General features: G+C 42.2%; 1 protein-coding gene across 1 annotated transcript in view; it reads right to left on the bottom strand.

Annotated features, from left to right (window-relative positions):
* The window catches only part of FBXW4 (F-box and WD repeat domain containing 4), a 73,368-nt gene that overhangs the window by 32,708 nt on the left and 19,242 nt on the right, over nucleotides 1–21,418 (bottom strand). Inside the window, exon 5 of the mRNA XM_083738034.1 lies at nucleotides 20,314–20,408. Coding sequence (XP_083594160.1) covers nucleotides 20,314–20,408 — 95 coding nt within the window. The remainder of the gene's footprint in view (nucleotides 1–20,313; nucleotides 20,409–21,418) is intronic.

Genomic DNA, 21,418 nt, shown 5'->3' on the forward strand with positions numbered 1-21,418 from the left:
AGCCAACAGCATCGAAGAGCCACAGATTCCCCAGTCCTGCTTCAGCCTAACATTCAAAGACAGCCATTATAAATCATAAAGCTGTTGAGCTATGACCAGAGTTATACTCATATGAAGAAATAGATGTTGGCATGTACCCAGAAGAGTTTGCATATCACTCAAAACAAATCAGAAAGTAAGTATGTTAAAAACTGGTTTTGGTAGGGAGATTAGTGGTAGAATTCTCCTTCAGTGACCGGCCAAGTTTTTTTGTTTTTGTTTTTAAACTAAATGGGAATATCTGAGAACTGGGAGGAAGGTATGTTACATCTTTGCTCCACCCACCATCTCCTGTATCTGCGGCCAGGGCTGAGGCTGTGAGAAACACCAGCAGTAGCCAGCTAGTAAGGACATCCTCATTTATGTGGGACTAATATCTAGCTGCTTCAACTGCTAGGAGATTCAACTGCAGAACAGCATTTGTTGGAACACCAGAAAACAAATAGAGGGGGGACTTCTATATACTTTTGCCCTGTTAGGGCATCACTGTCCATTTTATTGTGCAGAACAGCATTTGTTGGAACACCAGAAAACAAATAGAGGGGGGACTTCTATATACTTTTGCCCTGTTAGGGCATCACTGTCCATTTTAAACTTATTGTAAGTTGCCTCAAAAACTTTGGTTTGTATGCAGGGTATAAATACAAACAAACAAATTGATAGGTCTGTGATCTCATGGAAAATTCAAGCTCTCTTATTATGTTCCAAGGTGCTGTTCTTGCATCGCTGTCTGCTAGCATTCCTATCTACGTTAAGGGTGGAATTTTTGTTGTACTCTTAACTATAAAGCTGTGCTGTCATTAGTTTCCTAGAACATGGGTTGTGAAGAATAACAAATCCCATACAAGATTTGTATGGAACATTGTCAGGACGGAATTACCTGGACAAAACAGGGAGGGCTTGCTATGTTCTCTGCTCAATGGCCAACTGCATAGACGAGGAACCCCTTGGTTCTCAACATGTCACCTTCTGGCCTTTAGGTAGGGCTTAATGCTTAATGCCTATATGCACAGCAGTTCCAGCAGCTACTCAGAGACAGGACAGTAGAGGGAAATGTGGGTTTTCTAAGGCTTCCACAGTACTGTGGACAAAGAACACAATTTCTGTCCAACTGATCAGATGGGTCCTCATGCCCCCTAAAGCACCTTACAAGAGGCAGTGAATGGCATTGTTGAATTTTTCAAAGCTTGCTCAGGTGTAAAGCTCCAGCGATTCCTTTTTGTGACTTATTTGTTCTCACTCTCCCTCCCTCTCTTGCTCCCCACTAGGTACATTCAAACCACTTAACAAGCAGGGAGGTTGGGATATATTTGTGGGAATCCTCCCTCCCTCCTCAAGGAAGGCATTTTATTTCCCCACCCAATGACAAACAAGCGCAAGAAAAAAGCCACAATTTCTAAGCAGCAGTTCACTCCCCCCCCCACCTTCACTGGGTGACATTATTTTCCCTTAATTGCCTGGCAGGAATCGTTTATTTGAGGAGGAGGGATTCTCCCCTCTTCCCCCAAGGCTATATCGGGCTATTGAAGTTTAGTGGGCTTTCACCTGGAGACATTGGTAATTACCCCCTTTATTTTAAAGCTTCTACCTGTAGCTTCATACTTGGGGCTGGACACACTCTGCAGGGGAGCTTTGTTCCCACTAAATACAGCCCCTGAACAAATAGTCCCAGCAGCAGGAGCGCAGGGCAAAGTGGTAATTTTCAGTCCAGCATAATTAGCCAAGGTTCTTTTAGCCACCATCACTGAATGGAGGGACTTTGCCAAGGGAGGGTGGCCCATGTGGGAATGGCAGGCCCAGACATGCATGCAGTATGCAGACAAAAGCTTCTTGGGGGTCCAACCTGTTGAGGAGGAGAGGGGAGTGCAGCGGCACCTCTACCCAGAAAGGTCTCTCTACAAAGACCAAAGCACAGGTACCAGCACAGAAAGTCAATCTTCTTCTGGCTTTTATACTAAGCTCCAGACCCTCCTCCCCTCAAAACCAGATTAAAAGGGAAGAAAGTTGGCCTGTGCTGGGATGTCTGATCACCTATGATGTGTTAATTACCTGGTCCTTCCAAGGCTGCATTTAGGATGAAGTACTACTATGGCTGCAGCAAAGGAACCAAGCTTGAAAAACACTTTCCAGTTGCAAGTCAACATGGATAAAAGAGTAGTAATAATTAAGATCACTTTCTTTGGTGCATAAGTTGCCCACATACTTTCACAGATGGCACTTTTCAAAAAAAAGCAAACCAACTCCCCACTCTCAAGTTCATTTTGATACAGGCAATGAATGATTTGTGTGTGTTTGATAAGTGTGCAACCACGCATGCGAGCATCTCAGCAACCTGGAAATGGCCGGAAAAGGGGGTGGAACTGGGGCATAGTGGGTTTATGCATGCTCTACCACTGTGCGTGGTGATCAGCAAAGCAACCCACTTGCAAATCAGGGGTTGCCTGTACTATGTTGTGAAAGAATCAGACCAGGCACTTGTTTGAGCATATAAACTGGCTTTGGAAGTGGAAAGCACAATCTAATCTGGTTTTCTGTCAGTTTCTAAAATATGCATTTTGTTGAGGTGCACCTCATGCCCTGTCAAATAAAAGGGTGGGATATGATTGTATGTATGTATGTATGTATGTATGTATGTAAATAATGCACAAACACAAGCATTTGCAAACTCTTGGTTTTGACTGGAGGGCACTTTCATGTAAGTAAACACTTGGTGGTATGGAAACCTCATAGCACAATCAATAGTACCACTAAGCTGGGCAAAGGAACAGCTTCAAATCTGTGTATTTGTTATAAAGAAAAATACTCCCTTCGTAATAAACAAGTTTCTTCTACACATTTTCAATAAAATATAAATATTTAAAATAAAAATATATTTGGCACATTATTTCTGCATTACAAAAGCCCCTAAATTTATAAAGTGGCCTTGAATCAGGCACAAAGCCTTCCTACACTCAAAAGAAACTCAGAGTTGTAAGTGTACTCAAGAATTAGAAAAGTGTGACTATAAAGCTCTATTTTAACAGAGAAGGAATAAAATCAGAAAGAGGCTCAAAAAGTTAATGCGACTCTCAAAATTATAAGTATCCAACAGTCACAAATAATAAATATTACTTTAGCCTCCATTAGCAAAGGTATTAAAGGGTGTGGGGAGTGCAGTTCTGCTGGCTGTAACTATACAAACATTTTGTTAGAAATGCCAACACAGAGAGACAAAAAGTCTTTTTATTTTTAAAGTTTAAACCAATATTTTTTTCTCTTTTCATTTTACCCTGTAAACACCCTCACACAATAAGAATGCTTATTGAAATAAAAGTCAAAAATTCTCAGCATATTAAGCAGTCTGCTGTTGAGAAAGATGCTTTCTTCTAAAAGAACCTTGATACACTAAGGTGATAATTTACTATTGTATCACTGTATCAAAGGGAAGAGTCTAAACAGCACATGGGCAATGAAATGTAGAGACACAGATGCATAAGATGGAAGTGGAATGTCATTTGTCAGCCATGAAATTACAGTGGAAGCAATCCTTCTCTAGTCAGAGAACCCTGGCTCACCACTGCACAAATGGAGAATTTTCTGCCATACATACTGATGTTGGACACTTGCTTAGATGAAAGAAAGAAAATTGGATAATTTCCAGAATAATACTCAAGCTTCAAGGTAGGTCCCACAATGTGACCTCCCAGCTTATTTTCTGCTTGTCTCTTTGCCTAGATCATTCCCCTATTCAGGTTCTATCATATGGACAGATACAAAATGACCAAGTATGCATCTGAACAAATGATAAGCAAGACCTTCTGTTCCCATGTGACACTTGCCCTGGTACAAGCAGGATATACAAGCCAGGAAGCCTTGGCTTCCCATTATGTCTGAACCATAGATCGTTCTTTGTTGCTCCCTAACAAGTCATGGTCAGCAAGCTAACAACAAACCATGGCTTAAGGTTGACCAGTGATTGTGGCTTGTTAGGGTGAAACAAACCGCAGTCCCTCACTGGGGTATAGCGAGAAACCTGGACTTCCAATTCACGCCAAGAAACGTGTGGACTGGGAGCAACTGAGTGGTGTCACCAGCAAGCTGCTTATTCCTTGTGAAACACAAGTAAGACAGAAAGCCTGATTTACTGCTATGTACAATTGTGAATGTTGCATGTTGATATATGCTTCCTGCAAAATCCTGACTTAGGAAATCTAGTACATCAATGTAGAGAAAACACAAATGAATGACAGTAGAAGATTGGAGGGAAATGCTTTCTTTTTCCTCTGCTACTAACTGACTGTACTTAGGGAAGCTGCAGTGGAAGCAACAGGTGTGACAACAAATAGCTGCCCTTCGCTTTGAAATTTCAGAATCAGTCTCAAAATGCAAGAGACCAAGAATTAAAGGCAGCCTTGTGGTTATGTTCAAACAAACTGCTCCTTCCAATTATCCCCCTTTATTTTTTTCACTCCTCTTTCTGGAGTAGGGGAGGGGCAATGGGTGCTTGCTCCTACCTTCTTTTCTGAAGAGAACAAGCTGCTGGTGCCGATTTTTAAGCTCCCAACCATGTGCTAATAAATCTCCAGCCTATCCGTCACCTCTGCGCAGCCTGCACTCCTTAAAGGAAATGGGCTCTCTCCCTCCAATTAGTAGTCTGTGTCCACCAACCATGGAACAGTCCTCATTTAACTTTCCCTCAACAGGTGGAAAATCGGACAAATACAGGCACTGCCATCTTATGGGGCAGGGAAGGGGGCAATGTTTACAAATCAGCCCCCCTCCAAAAAAAGCTACGGCATATTTTGCATGAATACTAAGCTAACCACCAGCATTTCTACGTAACACCCAGTCCCTAAGAAAAACAATGTAAAGGTACCACCTAAAAATGCACAGAAGGCAATGAACACTATGCCTCATTTTCAGCTGCTTCCTTTATCCAAACTGTACCCTGCACTAGAAAGAACCCTACAATGATCCAAAAACTTTGCTGTAACACGGTCTGCACATTCAATTTGCTGTATTTCTCCAGTCTCTGCCAAAGTTTTTCAGCACAAGAACTTTATGAATTGAACTACAATCCCAGCATCCATAAGCTTTTTTTTCTTCAAATGGACAGCACATTTATATATGGCATTTTTTGGGGGGGGGGAGCACTTCACATGTATCCCCTCCGTTATGCTGAAACAACTGTCCTCTATAGTGGGGCAATATTATTAGCCCTATACAAACAGTGAGAATTGTGGTTTGGCTAAGGCTACCTAGCAGCTCGTGGTAAGATTTGAACGAAGGACTTCCTGCCTAGAACTTAAGGCACTTAGCCACTATGCTGCACCATCTCTCAACTAAGTCAGCACCAAGTACTCTTGTTAAACTAATGTGATACAGAAGACAGCATGTTTACTTTTTTTTTTTTTACTGAGGTTATGGTTCAAGGAGCGCATAAGATTTTCCAGAACCTAACATCTGTCTTTAAACTAGGTGAAGCTCACCTATATTGCAGGTTAGGCATCTATATAAACAGCTTCTGTAAGCGTTAGCAGCCGGACAGTTGGTAAAAGGGAATAAAAGCAAGTAGAATGACAGAGAAATGGAAGCAAAAAATTATAGCATCTCCCAGAAGCTTTTGCTATACTATACAACTTTCAGGAGGATGCCAAAACATGCAAGAACAAAGCTGCTAGATGCTTTCATGTTCCCCTTTTTGCATTGCTGATGCAGTCTACCTTCCAGCACGTACAGCCCATAGGAATTTGCCTGATCAAACAGTGCACCTGCACAGAAAAAACCATCCTGAATCTAAAGGTTTAAAATGCCTTTTACTTTCTAATCACCTATCACACAAATGTTCTTTAGTGTGGATGCCCCCCCTCCCGCCGCCCCCACCATCATCACGCACATACAGGATGGGGCGGTAAAATTAAGAAATACACAAATAACCTCATTCTATGCTTGTAGAAGGTTCGAACCACTAGGCCCCGTATACATCTATGAACACAGAAGGACTAATAATACCTCTTCAAGTTCTCTACCCATTTAAAAATATTTGTAAATATATATCCCAGGAAGAGGGCTTTTCCTGTTTAAAGGCATTTTGTGAAGTGGCCCAGCACCCTCTCCCCCTGGTAATGAATCCCTGTAATGGAATGCCCTACACTCCAATTAGGAAGAAATGCTAATTTTCTCCAGTTGAGCACCCCCTATAGATGTATCTAATTTGTTTCAATGCTTTCATCTCTCCCCTCCATTGCATTTTCATTTAAAGGTTATGATCTGTTTGTGCCCTTCATGCTGCGCCCTGACAAGACACCCCTATGAGAGGGCTACGTGGCCCCTGCAACCTTTCTAACCTCTGTCCTGAACAAAAACCAAAGCTATTTTTCTCCTGCCTGATGGAGGGGACAGAGAAGAGAGGAGGCAGGAAAATCTGCTGAATAATAGTCCTTATTTTTATTATCTAAATAAACATTGCTATATTGGAAGCTCATGGATTATCCAAGGCAGATTTATAATATTCAGAAATGGGAAAGTTTCAGTATAATCTGAAACCAATAGAGCACCTAGGAGAGTCTTATATATTAAATATGGTATTTAATATATTAAATATGGTACTACTTCACACACACTAAGTCTGTGACTAAATGCAGAAGTTATGGCTTTAACACCAAGCCAGTTTTCTAATTTTTTCGCTCTGTCCAACCTCTCCTCTATTGCATAATGTGTAATGTATTCTGGAGAACTTGAAAGCTTGCTCACAATTGTCACTATTTTGTGACATTTTGGTTGGCCTTATAAAGTTATTAGGTAAAGGTAAAGGTACCCCTGCCCGTACGGGCCAGTCCTGACAGACTCTGGGGTTGTGCGCCCATCTCACTCAAGAGGCCAGGGGCCAGGGCTGTCCGGAGACACTTCCGGGTCACGTGGCCAGCGTGACATCGCTGCTCTGGCGAGCCAGAGCCGCACACGGAAACGCCGTTTACCTTCCCGCTGGTAAGCGGTCCCTATTTATCTACTTGCACCCGGAGGTGCTTTCGAACTGCTAGGTTGGCAGGCGCTGGGACCGAGCAGCGGGAGCGCACCCCGCCGCAGGGATTCGAACCGCCGACCTTTCGATCGGCAAGTCCTAGGCGCTGAGGCTTTAACCCACAGCGCCACCTGCGTCCCAAAGTTATTATCCCTCTACAAATCAAGCAGAGAAGGTACCACCTTTCAGTGGACCAATTCCTATTTGTGAAAACAAGTTTCCCAACATTTATAGGGCTTACTTTCAGGCAAAAGTCAGGTTTTCTCATTTCAAAAGTCTCTAAGGGGTTCCTTTACACAAGACTGGATGAGGTTACTGTTAAGTGGATTTGTAGCCAGTTGATTGACCGAACCCAGAGTGCTCACTAACAGTTCCTCGCCATCCTGGGGGGGAATGACGAGTCGGGTGTCACGAGGTTCTGTCCTGGGTCTTGTTGTTCAACATCTTTACAAACGACTTGGATGAAGGTAATGAGAGGATGCTCATCAAATTTGCAGATGACAAAACTGAGAGGGGTAGCCAATGCCGCAGAAGATAGAATCAGGATTCCAGATGACCTTAACAGGTTGGAGAACTGGGCCCAAACTAACAAAATGAATTTAATTAGGGACAAATGTCAGGTTGTACACTTAGGCAGGAAAAACCGGATGCACAAATATAAGATGGAGGACACTTGGTTTGACATCAGTACCTACGAAAAGGATCTAGGGGTCTTAACATGAGTCAACCATGTGATGCAGCAGCAAAAAAAAGGGTGGATGCTATTCTAGGCTGCATCAATAGAAATATAGTGTCCCGATCAAGGGAAGTAATAATCCCACTCTATTCTGCCTTGGCCAGACCACACCTGGAGTACTGTATCCAGTTCTGGGCACCACAGTTTAAGAAGGATACTGACAAGCTGGAATGTATGCTGAGGAGAGCAACCAACATGATCAGGGGTCTGAAATAAAGAATGGTTGAGGCATGTTTAGCCTGGTAAAGAGTAGACTGAGATGAGATATGATAACTATCTTCAAATATCTAAAGGATTGTCATGGGAAGGATGCAGTAAGGTTGTTTTCTCCTGCTCTGGAGGATAGGAGCAAAACCAAGGGATTCAAGTTACAAGAGAGAAGATTCCAACTAAACATTCTGACAAGAGGTGGTGGACTCTCTTTCCCTGGAGGTTTTAAAGCAGAGGTTGGATCGCCATCGGTCATGGATGCTTTAGTTGAGATCCCTGCATTGCAGGGGCTTAGACTAGATGACCCTTGGAGTTCCTTCCAACTCTACAATTCTATGATTCTATGAACATATGAAGCTGCCTTATACCATTAGCTCATTTAGCTTAGCGGTGTCAACACTGACCGACAGTAACGCTCCAGGGATTCAGACAGAAGTATTTTCCCAGACCATGTGCTCTTCCAAGAAGATTTTAGAATCGTTCAAAGATGTGTGGCATCTGCATTTCCTCTGTAAAATGAGAACATTATGTGCCAAATACAATTTTGCACCAACTGCTGGAGCAGTATCTAGATTGAAAAGGGCCAATAAACCTGGATCCTGACAAGACAGAGGTGCAGATTGTGGAAGATTCCCACAATGGCATATTCTGGATGGAGCTGCACTCCCTCTAAAGGAATATAGAGTCATTGAGGCCACTGAGGCCTAGAAGTGCCTATTCCCAGCTATGGCTTGTTTGCCAGCTACAGCTTTTCCTGGACTGGGATAGTTTAACAACAGTTTACACTCTGATAACCTCACATTTAGACTATTGTAACGCAGTCAAAGTGGGACAGCCCTCAAGGACAGTCTGAAAGCTGCAGTTGATGCAGAATGAGGTTCCCATATTCCTGTTATGTCTAAACTTGGGGGACTACAGTTAGTTCAAAAACAGAGGAAGATGCTTCTGATCTCACTGCCACCTCAGAAGAGGAGATAGGGGTTCATAAGTCCAAGGATCATTCATGTAAATGCTAACCCATAGTGTAGCAGCATATCTGAAAAGGCCCATTGAGATACAGAGAAAAACAGGTTTTAAGGAACTTGTGAAGGGAATGTAACTTCTGAGATCAAGCACTATAAATAAATCACAGTAGATAATATATTTATTATTATGCAAATCATGAATATTTAGGCTGGGAACCAAACAGCACAGACATTTAGTTTCTGGGTGATGGGGAATACTGTTCTTCCAAACAACACTCAGCCCTTGCTTCTGGAAAGTTCTCAGCACAAGTCTTCAAGTACACATGATTTTGGTCAATGTCCTTACAAGTGCACAGAGAAAATCAAAGGGAAATCCTTAATTTTACAATTGCATTCTGAAGCAAATACAAGTGCAGTGGATGAGCATAGATTTTAGATTCTACTTCTGCCTAGCTTAGAAGTTCCACTTAGTTGCAAACAGATGTGCCTTAACTGTATGTGAGTATGTTCAGGAAACATATAAATTAAAAAGCCATACATTTTATTGATATTGCCCACGTTTTCTTGATTTAAAACAATCCACCATGGTACTATATTGGGCGTCCTTAGCAGACGATTTCAGGATATTTGAAATGATGGAACTTGTAACTGCACAACATACAGTACCATAAACATACAACTGCATGCAATGGGCATGTAGTTGTATGTTTCTTATATGTCATGCACAGTCACAAGTTCCTCCGTGACCAGTTACAGAAAGACTGGAAAGCTCTTAGAATACTTCCTCTGCTATAACGTGTACTGCTCCAAGAGCATAAATAAGCATTAAGAGCTCAACCCCAATATATCCTGATTTATCTCTGCACTTGCCTGTTCTACCCAAAAAAGCATGAATTGTAGGACTATTTTGAACTGCAGCTGTTTCTGCCTGCCCCCTCAAAAAAGAAGGTAGTCAAAATAATGATCGGTTGCTCAAATCCCATGTACTACACCCCCAAAAACATGAGGAATGGGTAGGGAACACAAAACTTTGCTCTTCCCAGAGGAAATCTATTCCCCTGTCTCCCAAACACACTTTTCTATCTAGTCCATGTGAACAAGCACCCGAGTGGGAACAAGCGCTCCAGTGGGGCCCACTGCCTTTCATCCAAGAGATGTCTTTTCCCACTGGAAAATACATGCATTGTGTGAAAATATTTTAATATATTCATGCACATTCCTATAGTTAGCAGGCACAGAGGCACAGAGGGTGCCGGCAAAAGATACACTGCAGTAAGAATGCCACCTGTTCTCTCGGATGCCCACAAGCATGTAAATGGTGGGAATATACAGGATGGGTGCTGAGTGTTTATTGTGCTGCAGGAAGATTTTACTAATTACTTTCCTAAAGTCCAAAGCTGCACGCCTGTTCTCCTCCCGCCACTGCCCCCCCCCCAACAAAGCGAAGGGCAGAGAAGAGTAAAGGGGGAGAGGGAGAGGGAGAGGGAGAGAAAGAGAGAGAAAGCAAGGGATGCATTTCAAAGTTTCTCCAAGAACTGGAAGGGGAAAGAAAAGCCGGGTCTGATGTGAAATCATAGAGGTCAAAGGTGGGCCTCCCTCCCTTGTGAGAAAGCGGTAAATCAGGCCGGTTTATCAAACGATCATTTTCTTTTGAAACTGGAAGGCAGCAGCTGGGACAATTCTGCAGATGTGCTTGATGAGTTTGGGACAAAAATGGGCCACTCCTCTCCCCCTCCCCTCTAGAAGAGCTCCCAACAGGGGCTGCTTCTCCCTTCACTGCCTCCAAGAACCTCCCCTCCCTTCTTGGCGGTCAGCTGAGACCCCCACCCACTGATCGCTTTTGTCTTCTTGGCCTTTGGACACACTGGCAAGGCCCTTTATGAGACCCCAATCAAGACCCCCATGACACAGGTACCTAGTAGAGATACCAGGCCCTTTTCAAAGGAGGAACAACAAGGAAAATATGCTGAGCCCATTGTCTCCAAGCGACACTAGAGGAGATGAAAGGGACGGGCCGCCCTTTCTGCCAAGGCTGTCTGCCAATCATCCCCACTTATTAAGGTCACAATGTAGAAAATTTTGACCTACATTTAATCAAAGAGTCATTAGACCTTTATAAGCCACAGGGGAAGGTGGAACTATGCCACAAATACAGAAGGAAAAGACTGCACCCTGATATTGTTTTTCCCAGGGTCAAGGCCAGCTGGTGCCACCTGGTGGCCCCCTTCCTATGTAGGTGGGTCACACCTGACTGCAGGTTTACCTGGTGGCAGCAGCAGTCAGCTGGGAAGTCACCACCCAAAATTTCTCTAAATACCCTGGGAAACTGCAGTTTTGGGAGCTCCAGGACACTGTGGGAATTCAAAATAGTGGTTGATAGCTGCCTGGCCTCTGTACACATTCCAGCTTGTCAATAATTTTCTTAAACTGTGGTTCCCAAAACTGGACACAGTACTCCACCTGTGATCTGACGAAGGCAAAATAGAGCAGAATCATTACTTCCCTTGATCAGGACATTATACTTCTGTTGATGCAGCCTAAGACCCCTATATCATTTTCAGATGTACTATAGGCAAGCCAGGTGTCCCCATCTTATATTTGTGCAGCTCTTTCTTCCTGCCTAAGTGTAGAACTTTACATTTTTCCCTGTTGATATATGTTTTATTAGTTTATTAGTTTTGGCCCAGTTCTCCAGTACTGCTGCAGTATTAGCTACTATTCCCAGTTTGATGTCACCAGGGGCAGACTTTGGTCTTTCAAATTTCAGCAGTGTCCTATATGAGTCCAAAATTTGGTGCCCACGCCCCCTCACCTTCTGTTCTGCATAGTTGTGATGCCCTGTGGCACTCGCTAGGCTAAGCATCCAGTGCAGCAGAACTGGTTGCACTACCCTAAATCCACCTATGGTGTCATCTGCAAATCTGATGAGCATCCCCTCAATTCCTTCATGCAAGTCATTTATAAAGGTGTCAAACAGCAACAGGCCCAGGACAAAACTCTGTGGCACCCTACTTGTCATTTCCCCCCCAGGATTATGGGGAACTGTTGGTGAGCACTCTTTGGGTTCAGTCAGTCAACCAGCTACAAATAAACCTAACAGGTACCTGGTCTAGCCCATATTTTACCAGCTTATATGCAAGAATATCTTAGGGACTTGTCAAAAGCCTTACTGAAATCAAGATGCACTAAGTCCACAGCATTCCCCTGATCCACCAAGCTTGTAACGCTATCAAAAAAAGAACTGAGATTTATCTGGCTGCCTGGTATTAACATCCAAGCTGACTGTCTGGTAGTTTCCTGGGTCTTCCTTTTCTCCATTTTTGAAGATGAACATTTGCCCACCTCCAGTCTGCAGATACCTCATCTGTTCTCTAATAATTCTCAAAGATCATAAACATAAGCTCTAAGATTAAATCTGCAAGTTCCTTTGGTATCCTTGAGTGCAGCTCATCAGGTCCTGGAGATCTGAATTCATTTAAAGTAGCCAGGTATTTCCTTACCACCAGGGTCATACAAGACACTCTGGTCCCAATCTCAGAAAGCAACACTTCAGATCCTACGTGTCTCTTAAAAGAGAGAATCTCAATCTAAAAGCTTTGTCTCCAAATACCTACAAAACTGTTTGTCCCAATTCACACAAGCAGCTCTTGCTTATGAAAATGTGTTATGTAACCATATTCCTTCATAAATGTTGAAAGCTGGAGAACAAAGATAAAGTTACTACATGAAAAACATGCCATATAAACAAGCTGTTTACATGGCACAACATCAGTTTGCCATTGCTGAAGGTGATACAGAAAGATTATACAACTGCAACAGGGCACGGAAGATAAAGCTGTTCAACAAGACTCACTCAAGGCAGACAAACAGTTGACAATATAAAAGGGCAGTGAAACCTTGCAATTCAGAGACCAATTTAGCTTTCAGAACAGGTCTTCGCGGAGCCAGAATAAGAATGTGTATGTCCTGTGTCCTACATTAATCACCAGATAGGATAGTTTTAATGGCAGCCCTGCAACTCGATCCAGCTAGCACCTGCAGAGACACTGGCTGGCAGCTTTCACCTCCTTGTTACTGTAAATGCCTGAAGTTCTGATCAGGTTTCCTGGAACTGATGCAACACGTGGGCTACCAAAACAGTTTGGCCACATGACACTGCTCACTAAATGAAACTGCTTTAGAAGGCAATTGGCACCGCATGGCCACAAAGGCCCAAGAGAAATACGGCTGCATGGCAGGTGCTTAATATCATGACTAATGTCAGATCTCTTCAAGTTTAGCATGCACCCTTTCCTGTATATTTCCAGATTATTTCTGCTTGAATAGGCAGCAGAAGAACAAACAAAATAAATAACTGCCTCCCCAGTATCATCTTCTGGCATGTTGTGGCTTCTACCATAATGTGACGTGGTTCTTAGGGGCTCAATTAGGGTATTTTGATAGAAGAGTGCTTTGTTCTCAGTCTTTAGGAAAGAACAGTTATGCAATATCTCTAATGTAGTAAGATATTTGGGTCTATAAGGAATAAATTCTCAGTCTACAAGTGTAAAATCCAGATTGTTATTTGCCCTAGGCCAACACATGATTCCACACATGATATGAGATTAGAATTGCATGTTTCAGACACTATTTACTGGAACATGCAACATTCCTTCCAGAACAATCCTGATCTATACTTGAGCCTTTAAAACACTTTCCACATAGTTTGCTAAGCATGCCCTAATTTGCTGTCCTGTATTGGAAATAAATTGCAGAACCAAAATGCCTGTGCAGCTTATATACATCAAAGCTCAATTTCCTGCCCCCGTTTTCTTTAGCTCACTCTGATATACACTCCCAACAAACTTATCCTCTCAAGAGCTCACCCACACCAGTTTTAACATATTTTGAAGCTGCCAGCAGTGCTGAGAAAGAGCACTCAAAACTTCTTTCCCACTTTCCATATACACCCTTCATCCTCATGAGTTCTTGTTTAAAGGGTGTCCAGTGCTGGTTACACCTGAGGCAATCACATACCAAATGGGCCCCAAACAAGCCTTTGAAGGGAAGAGGAAAAAAGACAAGAAACATGGACAACAACTAACTCTCTAATTGAAGGAGAAAGGCTAGCATCCTGCTGCCTGGGTACCTGTGCAGGTCTGTTGCGGATTCTCTTTGAACATTTGGCAGGTCGCTGCCCTCCCCAGAGAAAGATGAAAAAAATAAAGCAATGATTACTATTGTAGCTGACTAGTGAGGCAGCCTTGCACGAGTCAGGCCATGAAAGGCCTAGTTGCTGAAAAACAAACCCTTAATTTAAATGTTAATGAAAGTGCTGTGGAGACATCAGAGAGTTACGTTTTTGAGGGGTTTTTCCTCTCTTTTTTGCAAGAAGCAGATATACCACCAGTAGAATTTATGGCCCCCGTTGCCTCCCCTCTTGCTATCCCTGCTTCACCAGGCAGTGAAGTTAAAAAAAAAACTAATTTTAACATTAACTCCACACTTCCACCCTGGGATGCAATTGCTAAATTATCTGCTAGCAGGACACTGATCAAAGGTGGAAAAACAAAGGCACACTGCACAGCCAAGCAAAAGTAAACAGTGGCCATGGCCCAGGAAAATTACCTTCTCCATCCCTCCCCTTGGAAGTTTGAAAAATGGAGGAGAAAGATCACTGACTGGAAATGGAAACCTGCGGTCTTATGTGGGACCCCTGAACTGTAATCAATGTGACAGGAGAAACTAACACGGGCATTTTCTCCTTCACTGTGCAAAATGGTAGAAGAGATGGGTTTCTCCCCTAGCCTCACAGGAAAACCCTCTGCACCTGGAAATCGGAAATTAAAATCACAGCAGCAGCTGTACCACATAAACCTATGGAACTACATTAAAGGAGAACCTGACATTAGCTGCCAACTTCCTAATAGAATGAAGTCTCTCAGAATAGTTATCTCCTCATTACAATGCTCTGACAAGCTCAGCAGAGAGAAGAAATTCATTTTAAATATTTTCCCTCTAACCTGTGAGCACCGTCATTTGCTATGATGAAAGAGTACATTTTCTGAAGGGTATGAGAAAATGTGGCATCACTATCACAATCTTTAATATTCTACAAGATTCCACCATTCAACAAATCTAAAGCTAATGATTTAAGCAAATAGGTTAACAGGATCAAAACAGAAATCTATAACAATATTGCTCCCATCATATGGAAAGGAGAATAAAGTTTAGCTGGAAAAATTACTGCAGTATTTAGGGGGGGAGGGGGGAATAGCTAAACAATCATCTGTAGGGAACAGCCCTGCAGTTTCACCTTAATAGTAAGCTTTAGATTATGGTCCATTTGGGGAAGCACTCAGTTCTGCAAACTGAACCACAGCTTTGCAAATCTAGCTGGGCTCTTAACAGTGCATTTGCTAACATCAATAACAAGTTAAACCTCCATTCAGATAACACACATCACTTCAATTTCCTCACGGCAGTAGCAGAGGAAGCAGATGAACATATTGCCGTTATGGAGTTAGCAGTAGCCTAGGATCATAGTGCTACAAGAGATTGGCATAACAAGAGAAGAAGATCCAGCACTACTCAATGAATATGCCAAACTCTGTTGCAATGAAAAACTGCCAAACAGATTAGTTCAAAGTACTGAGGAACGCACCCCATCATCAACTGGATCAGACTGCAGACAGCAGGTGGAAACAAGAAAGTGTGTCCACAGGACTTGAGGAAAGTCAAATGTGCATTCAACTTTGCCATACACAGTGTCTGGATATTGAGCACATGCTGGTATCCTAGTCATCTGTATCACAAATGTTGGGGAGGAAACCCTGAGACAAGTGCAGCCAGGATGACCCAAAGCACCTCCAAGAATATGTTTCTGCTTTCAACCCCTATACAGAAGTGGCTGCATATCAGTACTAAGTATCCTAATTGAGCAGAGATAGAATGCTCAATATTAGCACATGATCTATACGTTTTGTTGATTGTAAGATAAAAGCCAAATGAATCAAACCTACAATGTATTTTGGACTGAAGCAAAAATATTCTGTTTGCTAACAATTATTAATAATAGTGTTCGGATCCATCAGAAAGGCAATGTTTCAGCATCCTAAATATATATATATGTAGATCAAAGGAGAAAAAGATCCTAAAGTCAGGCAAGGATACTGAATCACCCGAAAGTTAACTCTTCCCAAAGAGATAAAACATTCAGTTTAGCTTGTGGGGGGACTCTCACACTACACTAAGAGTACTCACTCTTGCCCCCAAACTCACTTTCTTCTAGGATAGCGGCAACATTTTCTTGGAAGCGACAGGTTTATAGGTTAGCCGACACCTTCGCTCTGTGGAATTTTAATTAACTTCTCCCATCATTAATATGTTAAGGAGCAGAGGTTCTATTATATAGGGTCAGCCCGTGTTTCAGGCCTTGCTATATCAGCCGTCAAATTGAAGAATTAATGACGTGGCTAATCGGTTCTAATACTTGAGGGGTGGGGAGGGAAGAGAGGTGCAGTGGGATCAGCAGTCTCATAAAACAAGCCGAGTGATCCAAACCTGATTGCTGATGGAGAAGCCACTCTGCAAGCTTCCATTTATCACTCAGTGGGGGGGGAAATGAAGCTAGGTAAATATTGTGACAGAGAGTGTGTGTTCACTCCAGGGAGAGAAGTCAGTGTTCTGACAAGAGGCCAGCCCTGCAGGTCATCACTTAGGAGGATAAAACAGTGTTCTGCAAGGGCTCTCCCAGTCACAGGAGCACATCCAGTGCATACTGCGTAAAGCTTAAGGGGATGAGCTCTGAACAGGCAGGCTGAAGGCTCTTAGTGCTCGTCTATCTGATGCACATGCATTTAAAAAAACCCAGACATGTCCATTGGTTCGTGCTGGCAACAGTACACCACTATGATAGTTCTTATGTTCACTAATTTAAAGGGCATTCCAAATGGTCTCCACTCAACAGTTTGGTGCTTAAAAAGGCAAGCATGTGCTCACTAATTGCCAGGGTTTGGCCCTCTGAAGTCTCCTTGGAGGAAGAGCATGTCTCCTTATGCTCAGAGAAGGAGGGAAGATACAATTCCAATGAAGGAAGAATGGCAGAAAAAAGTTAATAGAACATATAGAAATGGCAAGACTGACAAACAGAATAAGATTAAGATAAAAAAACTATTTGAGGAAGATTGGAAATGTTGTATGGCATATTTAGAGACATATTGTAAACATATTAAGAGGTTAACAATAACAGAAGAAATTCAGCAGTGAAAAAAATTATTGAGCTATGAAGACGAAAATAAGATAGAGGGGAAATTAGAATATGTAGTGGAAAGGGAGTCAATAAAAATTGTGTATTTCTTTATTTGTAATGTTGTAAAATACAGTGTGAAATGAAAATGAAAATGAAATTGGGGTGGGAGGAGAGTGTGTCTCCTAAGCAGATCTCAGTAACCCAGTAACCCAGAAGAGCTGTTGAATATAGACATGCCTGCTCCAAGTCTGGAGGTCCCCACACATCTGGGCTCCAAGCCAGCCATCAAGCAACACCCACATTTCACCCAGGGCCATATGAGAAGAGGAGATGGTGAGCAACACAAGAGATTTGGGAGCACACCAGTGTTACCAGATAGCTGCATGTGAGGTTACTTAGGAAGAGAGGGAAAAGGTGGAAGCACCTGCCTGAATCAGGGCCTGGCTGAGAGCCAGGAAAGGAATGAGCACCCAGCTCCTAATCTGAACAGCTTCATCACTAAAGCAACAGCTCCAGCCTTCCTGAACTGAGGGAATGAACATGAAATTCAAGCAATTGATGTGAACCAGTAAAGGACAAAAAGGTCAAGGTACTCCATACCTTGGTAACTTCCAAACAGGATTATTGTGATGTGCTCTACGTGGGGCTACTTTTGAAGACGACTTGGAAACTTCAGCTGGTTCAAAATGCAGCAGCCAGACTGCTGAGGTTCCCTTAGAATGCATACAAGAGCCCTAATTCAAGGTGCTCACATTAGTGTTCAAAGCCCTAAATGACTTAGGTTTCAAATATCTTAATACCACCTCCTTCCCCACAAACCCTCATGGGTATTAACAGAAGGGGCCCTCTTGGTAATTCTACCACCCTCAGAGGTTTGAGGGGTGGTGCCCCAGGAGAAGCCCTTCCCCATAAAGGATTCCTTTCTTTACCCTAGCCTTTGACACTAGAGTTGTTGTTGTTGTTGTTGTTGTTGTTGTTGTTGCTGTTGCTGTTGTTGTTGTTGTTATTCCACCATTCATCCATAGTTCTCAATACCCATCTATTCCTGTGACTGTAATTTGATTTCACTGCTTTTAATATACTGAAACTGAATATTGATGACTACGATGATATACACAAGAGAGGGAGAACCAGTCATCACAGCAGGACAATGTTCAACTTAGCATAATTGGATGCTTTGATTCTCAACAGCCTAATGCAAGTTTCCAAAAGCTTATGAAAAAACTAGGCTCTGCTTCAAATGTAAGACAAGTTTGCCACAGAAAAGCTCATTGTAATTCAGAACAGAAAATGAGCTTCCTCAAAGAATAACTACCTTGCTGCAAGCTGCTTTTGAGGTTAAATACCTCAAAATAAAAGTTGAGTCAGGGTACAAAGCCCTTCCAAATCTTCAAGATACAAGGCACTGCTCAAGCCTTGTGCACAAGTTCAGTTTTGTGACTTTTGTATACAATTGTAACTTACGGCCAACATTCAGTTCTTAACATTAGCAGAGTAGCAATATGATTACAAAATAACTCATTGGAACAGTTTAATTTCCTCTGTGTATCTTTCCCCAACACATCAGATTTTGTTCACAGATGCCCAGCTGTGACAAGAACAGTAGCCAGAAGATACTCCCATGTGTTTTAATGACTCTTATCAACATTCCCACAGAAAATGAGTGGTTCTCTCGTGCCCCAATGGTACAGAGCAGCTTCGGGGAATCTGCAAGTTCTTATGTACAGATACCTTTTTCATTCTACAGCATCAACAGAAGAGGCTGTCAGAAATAGAACCAAACTATGGGCTTTGGCAATAGAGCATGCACAACAGAATCTGCTTTGCATTTTGCTTTTTTCGTTGCCAGGGGACGAGCAGTGAATAAGTTTCATATAGGAAATACATATGTAGAATGTATCAAAATGAAATTTGCTTATTTTTACAGTATTCTCAGGAACTCTGAGGTCAAGTGCCATAAACACAGTCTCAATTTAAAATATGGTTCTCTATCTTCCAACGGCACTTGAGTATGATGCACTTAAAGGAAGAGCAGATTTTTCTCATTCCAATCCTTCCATGGATTAGTTGTAGCTAATTGTAAATCCCACCTATCTTCCAACTGTACAGGGATTTTCTATTAATTAGTTTTGGAATTAGTATGCAGAATGAACTGATTGAACTTGCTGCAGTTTTCTGTTTCTTCAGTTCCTTGGACTGGTGATTTGCCATGAGCAATTCTCTGTATTAACATATCACACAGGGGGTGGAGGGTGGGATAGTATGATCATATCTATAGTATGTTTCATGGCAAAGGCCATGTTACTAGATAATGACCAACTTGCTACAGCTAGCCTGTAACCACTCTAAGTCTTCTCTCTCTTGAATCTTCTGAGCAAAACACTGCATTTTGTACTTAAGAAAAAGCAATACTGTACAGTACTTTGCAGATTATAATTGCGATATGGAATGTGGTTGTACAAGTGGCAACAACTGGATACAGCTTGTGACACAGTGGTGAGTGACAGAACTACTCCCATGCTCAATCACATTCCATCAGTTGCAATTAAGTTGCTTTGAGTGTGTACAGATCCCCACTGCATAATGCAGAAAGGCAAGGAAAAGATTAAAAATCAGCCAACAGCCGAAAAGCTAACCCTCGTCCCTTCCCACAAAAAAAGTACAACTTACTTTTTATGCTTTCATAGGCATAGAGGATATAATATTGCTCTTGCCAAAGTGGCACTTGCAAGGGTATTGTGCAAGTGTAAGCTTTGGGTGAAGAGAAAAAAAGAGAAAACTAAAGATCCTTATGCAGAAAGTATTTGGTACAATATCTAAGTCAGTGCACCCCTTGACTTCACCCATACAGACCAGAGTATTCTGCAAGTTCAAACTTCTTTTTTCTAGAACCCAAAAGGCAAGAAAAATAGAAGGAAATGCTCTGAATTGCACAAAAAATATAGAGTAGTCTTATCTACCTAATTTACTGTTTCTACACAAAAAGAGTTTTGAGTCACAGAACTGATGATACTTAAATGCTGAGTTCTAGACCTCCTGAATACCTGGTATAATAGGGAACTTTAGACCTAAAGAAAAACCAGATTTAACATGAGGTGTGCATACATTCAAATGCAATTTTTATTCTTGTTACCTTAATAATGGACTAATGGCAATGGACCAGACCCGGTCTTCAGTCTGTATGGTGTGCAAACACTGCCCAGCTCTGCCTGGTGATAAGGACCAAACCTAGAGAGAGAGAAAGCGCAAATGAACACCACACAACAAAAAAGTGCAAGATAAAAGTGTTAACAGCGGCTGTGTTTGGAAACGATCCCTCGCAAAGAAATCTTGGGAGCACAATTTGAAATTAGCAGAGTAAACTTAAATCAACTTCTTTACCCCTGCGATATTTTGACTGCATGCTTTCTAAGCAAAGAAATGATAGAAGAGATTAGTAGCAGCTTCTGTCCAAATCAGTCCCAGTTCCGGTGCTAAAAGCAGAGAACAATCATCTGAAATGCATCTGCTCAAATTATGTTGAAGGTCTGCATGTCAGAACAAATTTAGATTTTATCTCATCTTTATTCTTATGGTTCCTTGTCTGGGCAAATCCTTAAAGCCTTCTCTCCAAGTTTTTTGCAAAACAATAGAAACACATGGAGAATGGGGCAGTCTAATTTCCCGTGCAGTGCCCCCTTCTGTACTAATTGTTAAAACATGCTCAAATCCCTTAATGCACATTCACACTTTGATAATACTTGTTCTCCCACAATACATGTTGTTTATTACCAGGGTAAAGTGACTTGTTTATGAGCTTTCAGAAATCTGTTACTGACATACTGAATAAAGCTTAAGCTTGTGTTCCTGACATCCTTTTGAATACCATCATTTCTTTCCTCTACCCCCAACAAATTCATCTCCCATTTTCTGGATCCTGAGATTTTAGTTTCTGATTCCCTCTCCAACTATCCCCCAATGTCTTAAGGGAATTCAAAGCTGGGGAGTGTTGCATTTGTTTGTTTGTTGATAATGCTCAGGATTGCAGGCTATTCGGTGTCAGAGGGGAATTTGGCACCTAGTGTCAGCAAAAGCAGCAGAAAAGTTGAGCTCTTTTAATGCACCCCTATCTCATACAGGTTAAAAATATTGCTGGGAGCATGCTATCTGGTGCCTATCAATGAGGAATGTGCATTAGCAGCTACTCAAAGCTCAGCCCTAATCAACACTCACTATCCCTCCAATGCACTTACAGTTCC

The sequence above is a fragment of the Podarcis gaigeae genome (assembly GCF_964106915.1).
Source record: "Podarcis gaigeae genome assembly, chromosome: 5".
Classification (NCBI taxonomy): Eukaryota; Metazoa; Chordata; class Lepidosauria; order Squamata; family Lacertidae; genus Podarcis; species Podarcis gaigeae.